The following is a 16,586-nucleotide window of genomic DNA, read 5'->3' as shown; positions in this document are numbered from 1 at the left end:
AAAAGGAAAGCCCCAGAAATGTAAGGACATGCTAACATCAAGTAAAGAAGGCTGTGCTCCCATCAGCAAAGCAAGAGGAGGATGCAGAGAAGGAATTTCTCACTGGGGTCACTCACATGCAGGCCAAGGCCTTCTGTGTTTAAGGCAGTGCTCCCTCCACCTGCCGTGTGAGTGCTCCAGGAGCAGACGAGGCTCTGAGGAGCGTGGGGGTGGGGGTGGGGGGCTGGCAGTGTCAGCCCTGCGGGACGGTCCCACAGATGCTTCCTGGCTTTCCCCCCACCTTCAGGGGCATTATGATAAAGCCACCAGAGCAGGGTCACCATCCCCCACTGGGACCATTCCTGGAAATTTCAAGGGATGTGTTTCTATTTCTGTTTTCCTCATCGGCGCTTGAGAGTGGAGGGCAGGGACATTGAGAATCCCAGAAGGGAGTCTGGAAGGAGCCCCGGGAGGCCGGCCGGTGCCTGGGCTCAGAGGCACGTGGAGAGTGCTGCCGGGGCGTGGGTGTAGACGTCGTCCTTGGCTTCGCCCCGGATGACCCCCGCGGCTCTCTGCTGCATGGCTCGCCCCAGGCCTTCGGAGGCGAGGTGTGGGATGGGGCGCGCCAGAGGAGGCTGGGGACAGGTGGAATATGCTGGGTCCTTGTCTCGCTTTTAGAAGGACAGCTTCTAAGTGAAGTTGGAGGGGGGATAAAATGGTAAACGCAGACGGCGGGGAAAGGGGACGCTTGCCTTGCCGTGTCTGGCCTGAAACACAGTCTCCAGAAATCCTGGCGGCTTCTTGCCTTAGTTTGAAGTCTTTGCACAAACACCACGGTCTCGGAGAGGCCTCCCTCAGCATCTTGCCTGGAGGAGCACGCCGTCTGTAACAGTTCGCGACCAGCTGGCACACCTTCAGGTGCTGGGACAGAGCCCGGCTCACGCCGGGAACCCAGCAAGGACTCCGCTGTGCTAGGAACGCCGTGGGAATGGTTGGGCCTCCTCTTTCTCCTTGCATTATCGCTTCCTGGCGCTCTGTTTTATATCCGGTATTAGTTTATTGTCTGTCTCCGGAAGGAGAGTGCCAAGATTCAGGAGCCCAGGGGGCTGGGCTACTTGGACCAGAACCTGGCACAGTTCTGGTATACAGTTGATGCTTAATAAGAGTTTGCCAGATGCAGGAAGGCGAGTGGCCTTCCAAGACAAAGTGGCAGAAGTCTTCCCTTCGCAGTGAAAAAGAGGGCCTGTGAGTTTCCAGCACCACGAACAACATGGGGAGCTTTGGGGCCCTGCCCGTCCTAAGTTGTTCTTTTTTTTTTTTAAATTTATTTATTTATTTTAACGTTTATTTATTTTTGAGACAGAGAGAGACCGAGCACGAACGGGGGAGGGTCAGAGAGAGAGGGAGACACAGAATCTGAAACAGGCTCCAGGCTCTGAGCGGTCAGCACAGAGCCCGACGCGGGGCTTGAACTCACGGACTGTGAGATCATGACCTGAGCCGAAGTCGGCCGCTTAACCAACTGAGCCACCCAGGCGCCCCCGTCCTAAGTTGTTCTAAAGCGTTCCCCAGCCTCCGCCTGTTGACGCTTGGCTGGATCACTCTTTGTTGGGGGGGCTGTCCTGGGCGGCACCCCCCTGGCTGCTGTCCGTTAGATGCCGGTGCCACTCCTGTCCCCCACCCCACGCACACAGAGAAGAGCCCACTGCCAGTGTGCCCTGCCTGGGGGGCAAAATCACCGCGGTTGAAAACCACTGTTGTCGGCTACACCCAGCTCTGCCCAAGCTGCACCTTGCTAAATGGGCCAAGTAACCAGCCTCGAGCATCTGAACGCTGTGGCATTTCTGCGCAACGAAGCAGCTCTCTTTTCATTTGCTTTCCCCAGGTGCGCGTCAATCACGTTGTAAAAAGAAGGAAGACCAAGGCAGGAGAATCAGCCGACACAAGCTCGTAGCGACACGCGTCTTTTAGGGCTGCGGTGGTTCCTCGATGTCAGGGTGAGGTGTAGAATTGGAAATAATTAAAGCGTAGAAACAAAGAGCTGTGACGATATGGCCCACGGCACAAGCACAGACACCAGCTGTCCCTCGGGGGTGCTGACGGGGGGTTTCAACAGGGGGCGGGACTGGCCCTCTCGAAGTCCCTTCTGTCCCCATGATTCTGTCCATCTGTAGTGCCAGCCTTGACTGTGATATGCTGTGACAGGCTGCCTTGCTTTGTGCTTCTCCCAGTGACAGAGCCGGTGAGATCCTGTAGCCCCTAGGACTCCGTAAAGGGACCCGAGGACTCTAATGAGGGAAGCTCAGACACAGCCACGAGGCATCTTTGTTTCCCCTTTTAGAACAAGTTTTAAAAAAAAAGGTGGGGGGCATCTGGGTGGTTCAGTCCGTTAAGCATCAAACTTAGGCTCAGGTCATGATCTCACGGTTTCTGAGTTCGAGCCCCGCATCGGGCTCTGTGCTGACAGCTCAGAGCCTGGAGCCTGCTTCGGATTCTGTGTTTCCCCTCTTATCTCTGCCTCTCCCCTGCTCACGCTCTGTTTCTCCCTCTCTCTTTCTCTCTCACTCTCAAAAATAAACATTAAAAAAATAAAAAAGTCCAGGGGCATCTGGGTGGCTAGGTCTGTTAAACATCCAACTTTGGCTCAGGTCATGATCTCACGGCTCGTGAGTTCCAGCCCCGCATCAGACTGTGTGCTGACAGCTTGCAGCCTGGAGCCTGCTTCAGATTCTGTGTCTCCCTCTTTCTCTGACCCTCCCCCACTTATGCTCTGTGTGTCTCTCTCTCTCAAAAATGAACATTAATAAAATAAAATAAAATAAAATAAAATAAAATAAAATAAAATAAAACAAGGTTTAACGACTGTCGGCACCCTTATTAACGTGTATCATAGAGGGTGTTGTAAATAAAATGATTAGAATAATATCGATGTATTGGACAAGTGGGAGGACATGAGGGAGGGATTATGTTTTCATTTGCAACCATTAATTATAAAGAAATAATTGAATAAGCAATCTGAATTATTAGATTCTCTTTCTGATTCCTGATCCACAGAAAACAGGAAGGTGCGTTTGTGTGTGTGTGTGTGTGTGTGTGTGTGTGCACACGCGTATGCATGCATGTGTGTGAGACACAGTCAGCCATAACTTTGGTGAGATTCCTTCATGAAAGAAGCTTAAGCAAGAATTTTAGCAGTTGCTTGTAAATGGATGCATTTCACTGGATCATCAGCCTTCTCCTCTCCCATATTAGAGACACATATTTTAAATGGAAACTTCTGTTTGGAACTACGTTTGCCTGGGTTTCAAAAAATATCTGTGTTTTTTTTTGTTTTTTTTTTTTTGCCCATTGTGATGATTCTACTCCCCTTCCCTTAGCAACTAGTATCAACATGTTTGGATGAAAGTGGAGGATGAAAGCCATTTTGGGGGGGACTTACCCATCTTCCTCATTCCCGTCGAGATCTTACACATTGTAAACTGTCAGCAGGGTGGGGGGGGGGGTTCCGTGGATGGCTTTGGAAGAGAAGGTTGGCCCCATTATGGATTCATTTATCTGTTCCTACTCGAATATAGCCTCCATGAAAAGCTGTGACTTTGTCTTGTTCCCCAAGTCTGCACGAAGTTGGCGGTAAATAAGGTTTTGTTACATAAACAGGGGGCTCAAAATCCAGACTTTGCCTGGTTGATGTAAAAACTGTCACATTAACTAGTTACAAAGCACAAGGGTGACATGGCTGTCTTAGGGTCTGTCTGGACTTCACACCAGATATGTTGGGTCCCCGGGACTGTCCCTGTTTCCTTCTTTTGAGGTGCTTTTGTTTGGCTCTCCTCCCCTTTTGATCTCATGAGAAACGTGAAGGTGGTCAGTTACCAAGAATGTTGACCTTGTTCCAGAGCGAGGCTGCCGTCTGAGACAACCTGCCATATTGGCTTCTTTCGACAGTTCAGGAACGGAGCCCCTTGTGCCGTTGCCTTGCAGTGATGAAGCGTGGGATGGGGCCCCATCTTTCCCAGTACGTGTTTTTCCCATTTCTAGGATCAGCATCGATCCTCGGACCCCAGAGTTTTTGTCACCCCAAAAGTCCCACGCCCAGAAAGTGAGTTGTCTTCCTTGTGAGCCAGCCTGGCCAGACATCTGGGTCTGGTGCTTTTGGTAGAGACCGGCCAGCTGCGTGGGCAGCTCTGAGGCTGGAGGAGCCTGGGGGATGAAGGTCGTGGGGGTGTTACAGTGACATCACTGCTTCTTGTTTCAGGGTGCCGCAGAAGACCCCCCAACGGCCCTGGCACTGAACTTCGCCCCTGCGTTGATGAAGAAGTCTGACGCTGAGGGTCCCAGGCTGCTCTTCCCCGAGAGTGAACTTTCCATCCGGATAGGTAGAGCTGGGCTTCTTTCAGGCAAGCTCCCTGCAGACCCGGGGCTGAGTCAGGCAGGATAGGTGGGAAACGGCAGGTGTTCTGTCCATCCAAATTCCTCACCCCGCAGTTAGACGACGCTGAACTGGTGTCTGGCCCCATGCCTTCCTTTCTTGTCATTCTCCAAACCACCTGCTTCCCGCACAGGAGCTCACAGTGCCTTTCCATCGTCTTTCCAGCTTGGCTGAGTGGGCAGGGACCCCTCTGATGGGGCAGGGCTGGTCTGGGTCACAGCATCTGGCGTTTGTCCCTCCGTCTCCCCATCCCTCACAGACCCTAAATGCTCCTTTCCACTCGTGTGACTTTCATTTTTTTTTTTTTTTTGATTCATCTGAGAAACTGTGGATGTTTCTCTCACTGATTCAGTTTGGAGCCAGAAAACTCTTAAGGTAGAGGGAGTGCACTCCCCAAGAGGGATCTCATCACAGTTCATAAATCCCCAGGGGGGAGGTGTGGAAGGGGCTGGTGCCCACTGACAAGGAGTGGAAGGTGCACGGGCAGGAGTACATTGGTTTCTGGTGTTGGGGTAAGACTGCCCCTCCTTGCTCCTTCCTTGCTCACTCAGTCAAGGCATTTGGCCATTTAAGGGTCCATTAGCATGAGGAGAGGTGGATGCCTTTCTTTCTCTGGCCCCTGCCCTTCCCACTTCCTCTGTAGGCCACGGACGTGCAAAAGATATTGAGAACAGACACCTCCTCCCCTGCACAGAGTTCTCTCTCTCTCTCTCTCTCTTTTTAATTTTTACTTTTTTTTGGGGGGGGGTGGACAGAGAGAGAATCCCAAGCAGGCTCTGTACTGTCAGCACAGAGCCTGATGCGGGTCTTGATCTCATGAACTGTGAGATCATGACCTGAGCTGAAATCAGGAGTCAGATGCTTAACTGATTGAGCCACCCAGGCGCCCCCTGACGGAGTTCTCTCTTGAGTGAATTGGGCAGAAGCAGACTGGCTTAGTGATTCAAGGGAGAAAAGCCCTTTCACACTTCCGTGCTGGTATTTTAATTCAATCTTTTTGCCATGTGTAGGCGACGACGAATCTCTAGACCTCAGGGGGAGTAAATGTTAGAGCGATGCTGGTTCTCCGATCTGTGTTCAGACTGTGCCCTGCATGAATTATTCATGGAGAACTCGAATATCTTCCCCACCCGGGTTGATCCTCTCTGCCTCTTACAGCTTCCTAGGGGGATGTAACCGGGAAGTGGAAACTCATCTAACATCAGCTCACGTACTAGAGGGCTTAGCACAGAAAAATCTGCCCCCTGCCTCCCATCACACGTGCCATTCGTACTCCAATCAGAGCGACTCAGGTGTTGTCCACTGTTCCTTTTCTATCGGGGAGTCACGAACTGTCCTCCAGGAAAGCTTGTCACTTTTCGTGCGGAACCGTGGGAACACGTGTCAACTCTTACTGGCCATACCGGGCTAGCACTCCTGTGGACCCCTCTGAAGACTTTACAAAAGTCCTGATTCTGAGCCTTCTCTAGGATAAAAAAGTTGACCAGATTTTATTCTATCCCATTTTTTTGGTTTTGTTTTATCTTCAAGGCCACACGGGGGAAGGTTCAGAGCGTGTCAGTGAAAACAGTGTCAGTCCCCTGTGCTAGACCTTGTCCAGTGGGGCCGTGAGAACATAGAGCCAGTGGGAGTAGGCCGTGCAGGGGGGCCTCCTGGGACCGTGGGGTCTTTTTGGCAACCCAGGGTGAAGCGGTGAGTGGGGGTGGAGGCTGTGGGGGAGGGAGATGAAGTCCTATCCTCTGCTCAGGAACGCCGAGGCCTGTTACCAGGCTACCTCCAGTCGCCATTGCTAACTGGTCAGACGCAAAGGCAAAGATCCCTTGCGGGGAGCACAAAGATGATTCGCCGAGACTGAGGGATGCCAGCCATCTCCAGAAAGGTCTCTCTGCTGCTCCCTTGGACACGCCTGTGGATGTCAGGCAGTTGACAACCCTAAAACCGATAATGGCTATTTGCTGACTGGCCTCATGCAGATCAAGCCCGAATATGCATTATTTGTGCCATCTGGATGTGCCCTTAAGCTGGCTGTAAGTGCAACGTGGAGATCGGCTTAATGGGTGTTTAGTGAATAACATTAGCCTTTAAAAAATAATATTGGTGCCGCTGTCATAATGTCCCATAATTGGTTCAGCAAGAGGAAAAGCCAGAGAAGCCACACTGTGGGAGAGAAGATTCAGCTATTCTGAGTGGCGGTGGCAACCCCACGGAGCCGGGGAAAGCATTTATGAGATACTTTTCCTGTTTAGCTCCTGGTGCCTAATGTTTCACGATGGCAACTCTTCTCAAGGCTGGGGATATTTTGGGATTAGCTAGACCAGAAGTTCTTTTAAAACCATCAGTCAATCTCTCTCTCTTTCAATTCGGCTGTTTATTTCTCTCTCTCTCCAACTGGCTTTCTTTTAATTAAAAAAGTAATCACATGGATTAAAAACGGAGAAGTAATTTTTCTTCCAACTTCAACTCTTTTACGGTCCAGGCATCCATCTCAGACACACACACACACACACTCTTTCTTGTGGGTCCTTTCAGAAATGGTACGTTCATACGGTCGTGCTTGGCTCATGGTTTCGAACCTTGTGTTTTTCACTAAGCAATACATTTTAGCCTTAGTTTCCTGGGATGCTCATAGATCCATGCCATTCATGTTATTGGCTATCATCTTACTTACTTAGTCCCCTCTTGATGGCCCTATAGGTTGTTTTCAGTCTTTTGCTTTTATAAAGAATGTGGCAGAGAGCATTCCTATACGTATACCTCTGTGGGCAGTTATGTTGTTGAGTAAATTCTAGATATTAGGTTAGAGGTTCTGTATATCGGGGGTCCATGAATGGGCACCAAAGGGTTCATGTATCTCTTGACATTTCATACATAATAATAGGTGTTTTTAGAAGGCAAAACTCCAAAACATCCATCTTTCTTCAGATGGTGCCATGACCCCGATGTTCATCTAGATCTTGGGTTTTTTCTGCCTCAACCTTACCCATTCAGCTGCCCAGTGGGATTTTTATTATTATTATTTTTATTGGCACTCCTTCTAGGCTAAAGAAGGGTAGTAAAAAGTGAATCAGTCCCTTCTTTTACTAATTGGTAGCTATCCATCTCAGTCTGTTGTTTGTTCTGAGGATGTTGAAACTCTTCAAGAATGAGGTTTTTTGTTTGCTCGTTTGTTTTTCATTGGTCCATTAACATAGCAGATGGAGAATTGTCTGTAATTCTGTGTTATCGGTGGAAGGAGCAGGAATGGGTATTATTTTCCAGTAGAGAAAGAGACGGATTAAATTTGGGAAATTATTTAGTTATGACGTGGCACTTACTTTATTTTCTGTAAACCTTTCCAAAGCTTATTGGAGGGGTAAGTGAATGGGGACTTGAGTCAGGCAAGCATAAGCTGTAAGAAACTCCAGTTAGAAACAGATTTTCCTTTAGTGTCCTGTTCTTTCATAATGGGAGAAATCACCAGGCAGGAATAATTCTACCTAGACAGCCTGGCAGATTCGAAGGCATGTTTTACAAAGCGAAACCAATGCAAACCTAATGTCAAGCGGGTTATACGCTTGCCTGAGCTACCGTCACCAGCCCACCGGCAGCCTTTATTTGTTTGTATTTTAGTCTAAAATGTCAAATTCCTTCTCGGTTATGCTACTGACTTGCTAGGTAGTACCCTCCTGTGGAGACAGAACTGATCTTGGGAGAGAGAATTTGCCCCTTCTGACTCAAGGTTCCCAAGTGCCTGATGCCCAGATTAGCACCTACCGGGCTGTCCGTTCACAACCGGGATGGAGTTCAGGTGTTCCCTGGTGTCATTCTCCCTCCTCAGGAACCCTCATTTGTCCACTGGATATCATGCTGTCCTCTTTTAATCTTGAACTCTCCCGTTTTCCCTGTTAAGCATCATCCCTTAGATGCCTCTGGGAAAACACTGGACAACACCGCGGAACACGGAGCTGTCCGGCAACCGACAGTGTTTTATTCCTGCTCAAGTATTTGCATTTTTTTTTAACGTTTATTTATTTTTGAGACAGAGAGAGACAGAGCATGAACGGGGGAGGGTCAGAGAGAGAGGGAGACACAGAATCTGAAACAGGCTCCAGGCTCTGAGCTGTCAGCACAGAGCCCGACGTGGGGCTCGAACTCACGGACCGCGAGATCATGACCTGAGCCGAAGTCGGACGCTCAACCAACTGAGCCACCCAGACGCCCCTCAAGTGTTTGCATTTTAACTGGGGACAGTTTCTGCAGCTGGATGATGAACCTGTTCGTTGGATTTCCACACTGGTTGGCCTTTGGAGGATTATACTTTTAGGTAGCTATGGGGTACTAGGGGAGGGCTCTATTCTCTTCCCCCTGTGCAGGGAGAAATCCCCTCTCGGAAGACAACTGCCTGTTCTCTCTGTGAGTCCATCCATGTGTATTCAACTCCCAGCTGCTAGATGTCCTTGGCAATGAAATTCCTTGTAGTAGCCTAATCCTAGGGAAGCAAAGAGGGCTTACTTAAACAGCTCCCAAGCTCCTGTGACAATCGCTTTTTTCTTTATTCTATATCTTCTGACTTTGAGTCTTCTTCAAAGGAGACGCTCCCTCTGTCACCAATACTTATAGGCAAATTCAGTAAACTGAAATCTATCAAGAGTCCAATGTAGCTCCTAGGAGAAATTCTGAGTGTTTCTTTGTAGTTAGGTCTCCAAAATAGCGTGGTTAGGGAAATCTCTGAGATGGTTATTAGTAGTTTTGACTTTTTATCAGTAAGATCTCTAAAGCTGCAAGAATAACTTCACAGTTTTTCCCGTAAGTTTAATGTCCTGGCATGTGGTTTTAGCAGTTAGACACCTCACCTCCCCTGAAATTGGTTGATTAGGGGACACTTTAAAGTCTTTTCCTGGCCTAATTGAGAGTTGTCAGGGGCCTGGAAAATAGGCTGGCCCTGGCATTGTTACCTGCTTTCTGGACCGGGGCCTGCAACCTGGGTTTCTTCGTTAAAAGGTTGGGAATGAACCAAACCTGTCAGCACATGGCAATAGCAATGTGCCACATCTTAATACAGGAAAATATGAAAATATTTTGCAGAACGATGAAGAGCAAAGCATTCAACAAAAATAATTACCAGGAGCTCTCTGGCATCCTGGATGTTGAAGGAAATACGGAAGTAATACAGAAATACCCTCTTGGAGGGGCGCCTGGGTGGCTCAGTCAGTTAAGTGTCTGGCTTCGGCTCAGGTCATGATCTCACGGTTCAGGGGTTCGATCCCCGCATCGGGGGTCTGTGCTGACAGCTCAGAGCCTGGAGCTGCTTCGGATTCTGTGTCTCCCTCTCTCTCTGCCCCTTCCCTGCTCATGCTCTGTCTCTCTCCCTCTCTCTCTCTCTCTCAAAATAATAAATATTAAAAAAAAAAAAAAAAGAAAAGAAATACCCTGTTGGACAGGGCTCTGCGTGGGGGTATGAGTGACTGTTAGCATGTCCCAGCTCCTGGAGGCATTACTGGGTGGGTCCATTTTATAGATTCTTTTGCTTCTGAAGACGTTACGTTTCACCTGATAGTTAACACTCAAGTGTTGCTTAGCCTGTGTGTGCGCCTTCTTCTAAGGGAGGCAGTCAGTTTGGGGAGCGCATTTTCACGAGGCTTAGAAGCAATAATGGCACTTGCTTACACTTGTATAAATCTGCTCGGGCTGCCATAACAAAGGACCACAGACTGGGTGGCTTCAACAGCAGAAGTTTATTTTCTCCCTGTTCTGGAGACTGGAAGCCTGGGGTCAGGGTGTCTGCAGGACTGGTTTCCTCTGAGCCCTCTCTCCTTGGTTCGTAGGTGGCCGCTTTCTCCCCTGAGTCCTTCCCTCTCTGTGTGAGGTGTCCTTATCTCTACCACCTAAATTGGATGAGAGCCCACCCTAATGACCTCATTTTAACCTAATTACCTCTTGAAAGATCCTGTCTCCGAATACAGTTACCTGCTGGGGTACACAGGTTAAGGCTTCAACAAAGGAATTTGAGGGGCACACGCTCAGCCCAAGGCGGCGCTTAACAATTTTTTTTTTTTTTAAAGTCGTCTTCCCGTGGATGGTAACCAGTCTAAAGGAATACCAGGTGGCAAACGTTTCTTTCTGTCTTTTAGATTCTTTCACAGTATTTCTGTCTCCTCATCTGTTAGACTCATAGCCGGATGGGCTGGGAACATAGAGAAAAGGGTACAAAAAAGAACTGAATGAATTTGAAAAGTTACTAGGAGTCAGCACCAAGAAAGAAAGTTAGGGGATTTTAAGTTTGATCTTTTTTTTTTGTATTTTTTGAATGTTTATTTTATTTTTGAGAAAGAGAGTCAGAGAGAGAGAGAGAGCACACAAGCGGTGGAGAGGCAGAGAGAGCTCCAGGCTCCGAGCTGTCAGCGCAGAACCTGATGCAGAGCTCGAACCCACGAACCGTGAGATCATGACCTGAGCTGAAGTCAGGCACTTGACCCACTGAGCCACGCGGGCGCCCCTAAGTCTGATCTAAGGCTGCTGGCAGGTGTGGCCATCTATGCCAATGAAGCTAAAGGGGTGGAACGCAGCTACCCGCTGCCGTCATCCCACGAAATGAGAGATGGCTTTGGGGGAGATCAATATTAATACACAAGTAGACATGCAAACATGCTCTCCTGACAGTATTCACCTGCTAGGGCCGCATACCGCAGACTGGGTAGCTTAAACAACAGAAATTTATACTCTCCTGGCTCCGGAGACCAGAAGTCTGAAATTCGTGTCCTCGGCACCACACCCTCTCCGGAGGCTCTGAGGGAAGATCCTTCCTTGGCTCTCGTAACTTCTGGCGGCACTGGCGTTCCTTGGCTTGTGGCCGCACCGCACCAGTCTCTGCTGCCGTTGGCACCCGGCCTCGTTCCTCGTGTGTCTGCGTCTGATTCTCCATCTCCCGTAAAGACCCCGGTTGCTGGCTTTAGGACCCACACTAATCCAGTATGGCCGCCTCTTAATTACATCTGTACTCACGCCTCTGTTTCCAAGGAAGGTCCCTTTCTGAGGTTCTGGGTGGACGTGAGTTTTGGGGGGACACTTTTCAACCCAGTGCACTGACCAGTCCCCCTTCGTGATCAGTCCGTGACCAGGCTCTGGGAACTCAATTAGCATGGAGGGGCTTGTTTGTCAAGCAGAAGTGAGGGAGAGGGGAGAACATGAGAGGAGACGGGAGGAGGCTAATCCTGGCAGTAATAAAAACCCATTTAATTCACCAGGAGCCTTTGGAGCAGCTGCTGGGGCTCTTTGTTTGAAATATTCATGAAGTGTCTACCGAGGAGTTAGGGATACAGTCTCCTTATGCAAAATTTAACATTTGCTGGGCTAGCAGGTTCTATCATATTTATAAGAGTTCTGACACATTCATTTCAGCTCATAAGTCTATTAAACTGGGAAATGCGTTTTTAATATGCTTTTGGGAAACAGACAAGTGGCTTGGGCAGTGCCAGCCCCCATTAGCATAGTCCTGCCAGGCTTTTATTACCCAGAGATGTAGGGGGCTGATGCCAAAGCCAGGCGACCTGGGCTCTCTCCATGTCTTTTTGTGTTTTGGTTTTCAGATGTTATTTTTTGCAGAAGCCCCTTAAGCTGGAGAAAGAAGCACAGGGTGACAGCATCGTTTGTTTATTTATCGTTTTTCTTTTTGCCTGTTAGGGGAAGTGCCCGAGAAGGAATGGAAGCTGGTTGTGAGCCCATAGAACTGGGAAGTGCCACTCACTGAGACAGGCAGCCTTAGAGAAGGCAGGGGCTGATAGGGGAGCATCAGGAGTAGGGTTTGAATCCATGTAAATCAACAACAGCGAGACTAGCATCTGGGATGGGGTCAGTGCAATCTTGCCTTAAAGAAAAGGAGTCTGTGATGAGCTCCATTCGACCTGGGCGTCCTTTGTTAGCACGCAGGGTCTGACCTCCTCTTTTTCAGGGGGTGCACACTGCAGTTCTGTTCTCCTTTCCTCTGTCTAATGCATTTCCCTTCCGAGGGCCAGAGAAAGTAAATAGCGCCAAGTGTCTTAAAACTAATTCAGTTTGTCTCAACGAAACATGATTTCAAGGGTTGTGGCATTTTGGAGCTAGAGATACTAAGGGACGTGCCAATGTCTTCCAGTTGACGATCTCAGACAGAACTAACTCTCAGGACTCCTGGACTCCTTGATAATCCTCAACTAATTAATCATCAGCCGGTAGGGGAGGCAGAGGTGTTCACTGGAGATGGCAGGAGAGGTTGTATAAGATGTCTTTTGCAGCTCTTAGACACGGTGGGTCAGACATCTGCTGTCTTTCCTAGCAGATGAGGCTCCCCTGGTGATTTTAAGGCACCGATCTTCAACAAACCTCAGTAAAGTTTGCTCAAGTCAGCCTTATTAGTAAACATTGATTATGTTCTTTCCAGTAGTGAAGCTCCTGTTGTACATATAGAAACAATTAGGAGGGACACCTGGGTGGCTCATTGGTTGAACGTCCGACTCTTGATTTCGGCTCAGGTCATGATCTCACAGTTTGTGGGATCGAGCCCCACATCAGGCTCTGTGCTCATGTTGCGGAACCTGCTTAGGATTCTCTATCTCCCTCCCTCTCTCTGCCCCCCACTCCCCACAACTTGCACTCGCTCTTTCAAAATAAGTAAACAAACATTAAAAAAACAATTAGGAGGCACAAACCCTCAAGGAGATTCAAATCTTCTTGGAAGACAAATAGGCCATTTTATATAGTTCAACAAAACATACGCAAGCTTCTGACAATCCCATAAGTGGGTCTTGAATATGTCCTTGGTGCTCCCCCACAGCACCCTTTGTTTTGAGTTATTTATTTTTATTTTTATTTTATTTTATTTAAAAAAATTTTTTTAACGTTTTTATTTATTTTTGGGACAGAGAGAGACAGAGCATGAGCGGGGGAGGGGCAGAGAGAGAGGGAGACACAGAATTGGAAGCAGGCTCCCGGCTCTGAGCCATCAGCCCAGAGCCTGATGCGGGGCTCGAACTCACGGACCGCGAGATCGTGACCTGAGCCGAAGTCGGATGCTTAACCGACTGAGCCACCCAGGCGCCCCGAGTTATTTATTTTTAGATAAGGAGTGGGGTACAGTTTGAGGTTCAGCTTCTTTCATATAGATGTTCAATTGTTGCAGCACTATGCGTGGGAAAGACCGACCTTTCCCTATTGAATAGACGTTGTGCTTTTGTAAAAAATTAATTGACCATATTGGTATGGGTCTGCGTTTGGACTCTGAGTTCTGCTTTAGTTTATGTGCCTATCCTTTTACCAGTATCACACTCTTTTAATTATGGTAGGTTTATCATAAGTCTTGAAATCAGACATTATGCATCCTCCCACTTTGTTCTTTTTCAAAGTTGTTTTGGTTATTCTAGCTCCTTTGCCTTTATATAATTTCAGAATCAGTTTGTTAAAATGTACAAAGAAATCCTGATGGGCTTTAGGCTGGGATTGCATTGACTCTGTAAATCAATATGGGGAAAATTGACACCTTAATAATCTTAGTCTTCTATTTCATGAACATGGTATATCTCTCCATTTACTTACATTGTCTTTGACTTCTTTGGTCAGTGTTTTGTGGTTTTCAGCATGTATATCCTATACATATTTGGTTAGATTTATACCTAAATATTCCTTTTATGGTGCTATTACAAATGATACTGTATTTGAAATTTTGACTTCTAATTGTTCATTGCTAGCTCAGAAATATAATAGATGTTGTGTGTTAGTCTTGTTCCTGTAATCTGGCTGAACTCATTTATTAGTTCTGAGAGTTTTTTTGGTAGATTCCTTGGGATTTTCTCTGTCCTGTCTGTGAATAGTGACTGTTTCATTAACTTCCAGCCAATCTGTATGCCTTTTATTTCTTTTTCTTGACTTACTTGCACTGGCTAAGGCTCCTAGTACGTTGTTGAATAGGAGTCATGAGAGGAGGTATTCTTGCCTTATTCCTAATCTTAGGGAGAAAGCATTCAGTCTTTCACTATTAAGTATGGTGTTGTCTATGGGTTTATGGTAGCTGAAAGGCATACATATTTGAAAAGCCACCAGGTTCCTAAAAGATGTCAGAATACAGAAATGGTATAGAGCAGGCCAGAAAATAGGTTATATGGTACAACTTGGCTTGGATTCTGACTCAGCCCTTGGGCAGCTACAAGACCTTGGGCAACCTTCATAACCTCCTTTTTACCCTCAGCTTCTCTATCTAAAATGGGGATCATAGTAATTACCGCATGGAGCTGCTATGTAGATGGACGTGGATGATGCGTGTAAATGCTTAGGACAGCACTCAGTGCTTTGTATGCCCTCAATGAATATTAGTCATCATTATTCTATCTGGAAGGCAGGAAAAATGGCCCCAGAGCTCAGGGTGCCTGGATGTGGGATTTTTTTTGGCACAGACTATGGAGATTTTGCTGCCCCTATTAAAAAGTACAGAAACGGGAGCCTGGGTGACTCTGTCAGTTAAGCATCTGCCTTCGGCTCAGGTCATGATCTTGTGATTCATGGGTTTGAGCCCCATGTCAGGCTCTGTGCTGACAGCTCAGAGCCTGGAGCCGACTTGAGATTCTGTGTCTCCCTGTCTCTCTGCCCCTCTCCTGCTTGTTCTCACTCTGTCTCTCTCTGTCTCTCTCTCTCAAAAACTAAATAAAAACATTAATTTTTTTTTTAAAGTACAGAAAGCTTTCGGGTTTGTATGTGGATTCTCCAGTCATTGAGCACATTTGGGTCTGTAATACTCTCAAGGTGCTCAGACAGATGTACAACATTTACATTTGGTCCAGTTTAGGGACAGAGGAGCCACCCTGGAAAAGAACAGGTGATCCTTAAGCTGGAAGAAGAGGTTTCTCATGGGGAAAAGAAATCCCTAAAGAAATTAAGGAAGCATAAATGTATCGTTAATGAAAAATATACCATAAGATAGATGTGAAACATTATAGAGAACCAGAAGGTGAGGAGGAGAGAACGTGTGTGTGTGTGTGTGTGTGTGTGTGTGTGTGTGGTGAAGAGCAAGGGGCTAGAGTCAGGGTGCATGGTAGGTGTGGGAGTAACCTGGGCTCACGGTTCACTAGCATCAGAATGGACTTTGTCCATCTTTACTTTTTCTCTGCCCAGGACATAGAACAAGGTCTTAGATCAGAGAACGAAAGTTGATGGGATAAGCTTTGGAATTGTACAGAAGGCTGAGCTGCCCATCACTGGAAGGATTCAAGCACAGGCTAGGGGGCTAGTGGTCAGGGAAGTTATAGAGGGGCTTCATGGGCAGTGTGAAAGTTTGGGCTGAGTAACTTGCTGAGGCCCCCTTGCTGCTCCAGGATTGCTGGACCCTGAGCCTACCAAGAACAGCTGGGGGAGGCCTCCTCTGCCTGTCTGCCTCAGTGGACCTGAAAGTCTGGGACAACGGCTTCTGGTCTGAGATCCTGGAGTGTGCGAGTGGGAGCTTTGGCACAGGCTAACGGAAGCAGCATGGGTGTGGCCATGGGGGGCTGCAGGTGCCTTCTCTGGGCTCAGCTATGGGACCTGCTGGGTGTTGCCATGGCAACCTCTCCCCTCCTTTCCCCGCTGTCGACCAGTACCTCTGAGTGTGGTGAATCCCTGACCCCTTGTGTGGTTTCATCTCATCCTGTCTCTTCCCTTGGTCTCTCCATCTCTCCTGGTGTCTCTCACTCACCTCTCTGCGTCTCACCGTCAGAACCTCTCTTTTTGCACCCACACCCCTTCCCATCCCATCTGTCAGGTGATCTGCGTGCCTGCCTTCCCTCCTCTCTCTCTGAGACAGCAGTGAATCTGCTAGCTTCTCCCTTGCTCCAACTGTGGGCAGCCTTCGGAGAAGCCTCTCGGTCTCTGTTGGGCCCGGTGGTGCCCCCGTGGGCCCAGAGTAGCGGTTCCGGGGTGCTGCAGCAGTTGGAAAAGCTCTTCAGAGACCCTTGCTTCCCTGTGTGTCTGGAGATCCATGCGGGCAGATTCCACCCGCCCCTCTTTCTGGAGACTCTGATCTGGGTGAAGTTCTCCCCCAGGCCTTTGCTTTGGGTTGGCTTTGCAGAGCAAGAACCCATCAGCTACACTGCTAATTAAACTCAGCCGGGCGATCTGTTGTCAGGGTCCCTGCCTGCCATGCATTTGGGGCAGAGCCCCATGAGAGTCTAGACACCCTTCAAGTTTATTATGGAGAACCAAC

The 16,586-nt window shown here is 48.3% G+C and overlaps 1 protein-coding gene across 3 annotated transcripts in view; it reads left to right on the top strand.

The window, feature by feature from the left end:
* The window catches only part of SLC39A11 (solute carrier family 39 member 11), a 344,617-nt gene that overhangs the window by 97,668 nt on the left and 230,363 nt on the right, over nt 1-16,586 (top strand). For 2 of the 3 annotated variants that reach the window (XM_049637703.1, XM_049637701.1), the window contains exon 5: nt 4,235-4,376. In XM_049637703.1, the coding sequence (XP_049493660.1) occupies nt 4,235-4,376 (142 nt within the window). The remainder of the gene's footprint in view (nt 1-4,234; nt 4,377-16,586) is intronic. The other variant, XM_049637702.1, reaches the window with a different exon arrangement.

This window comes from Panthera uncia, chromosome E1 (genome assembly GCF_023721935.1).
Source record: "Panthera uncia isolate 11264 chromosome E1, Puncia_PCG_1.0, whole genome shotgun sequence".
In the NCBI taxonomy this organism is placed as follows: domain Eukaryota; kingdom Metazoa; phylum Chordata; class Mammalia; order Carnivora; family Felidae; genus Panthera; species Panthera uncia.
This window is presented reverse-complemented; position numbering and strand designations above follow the sequence as displayed.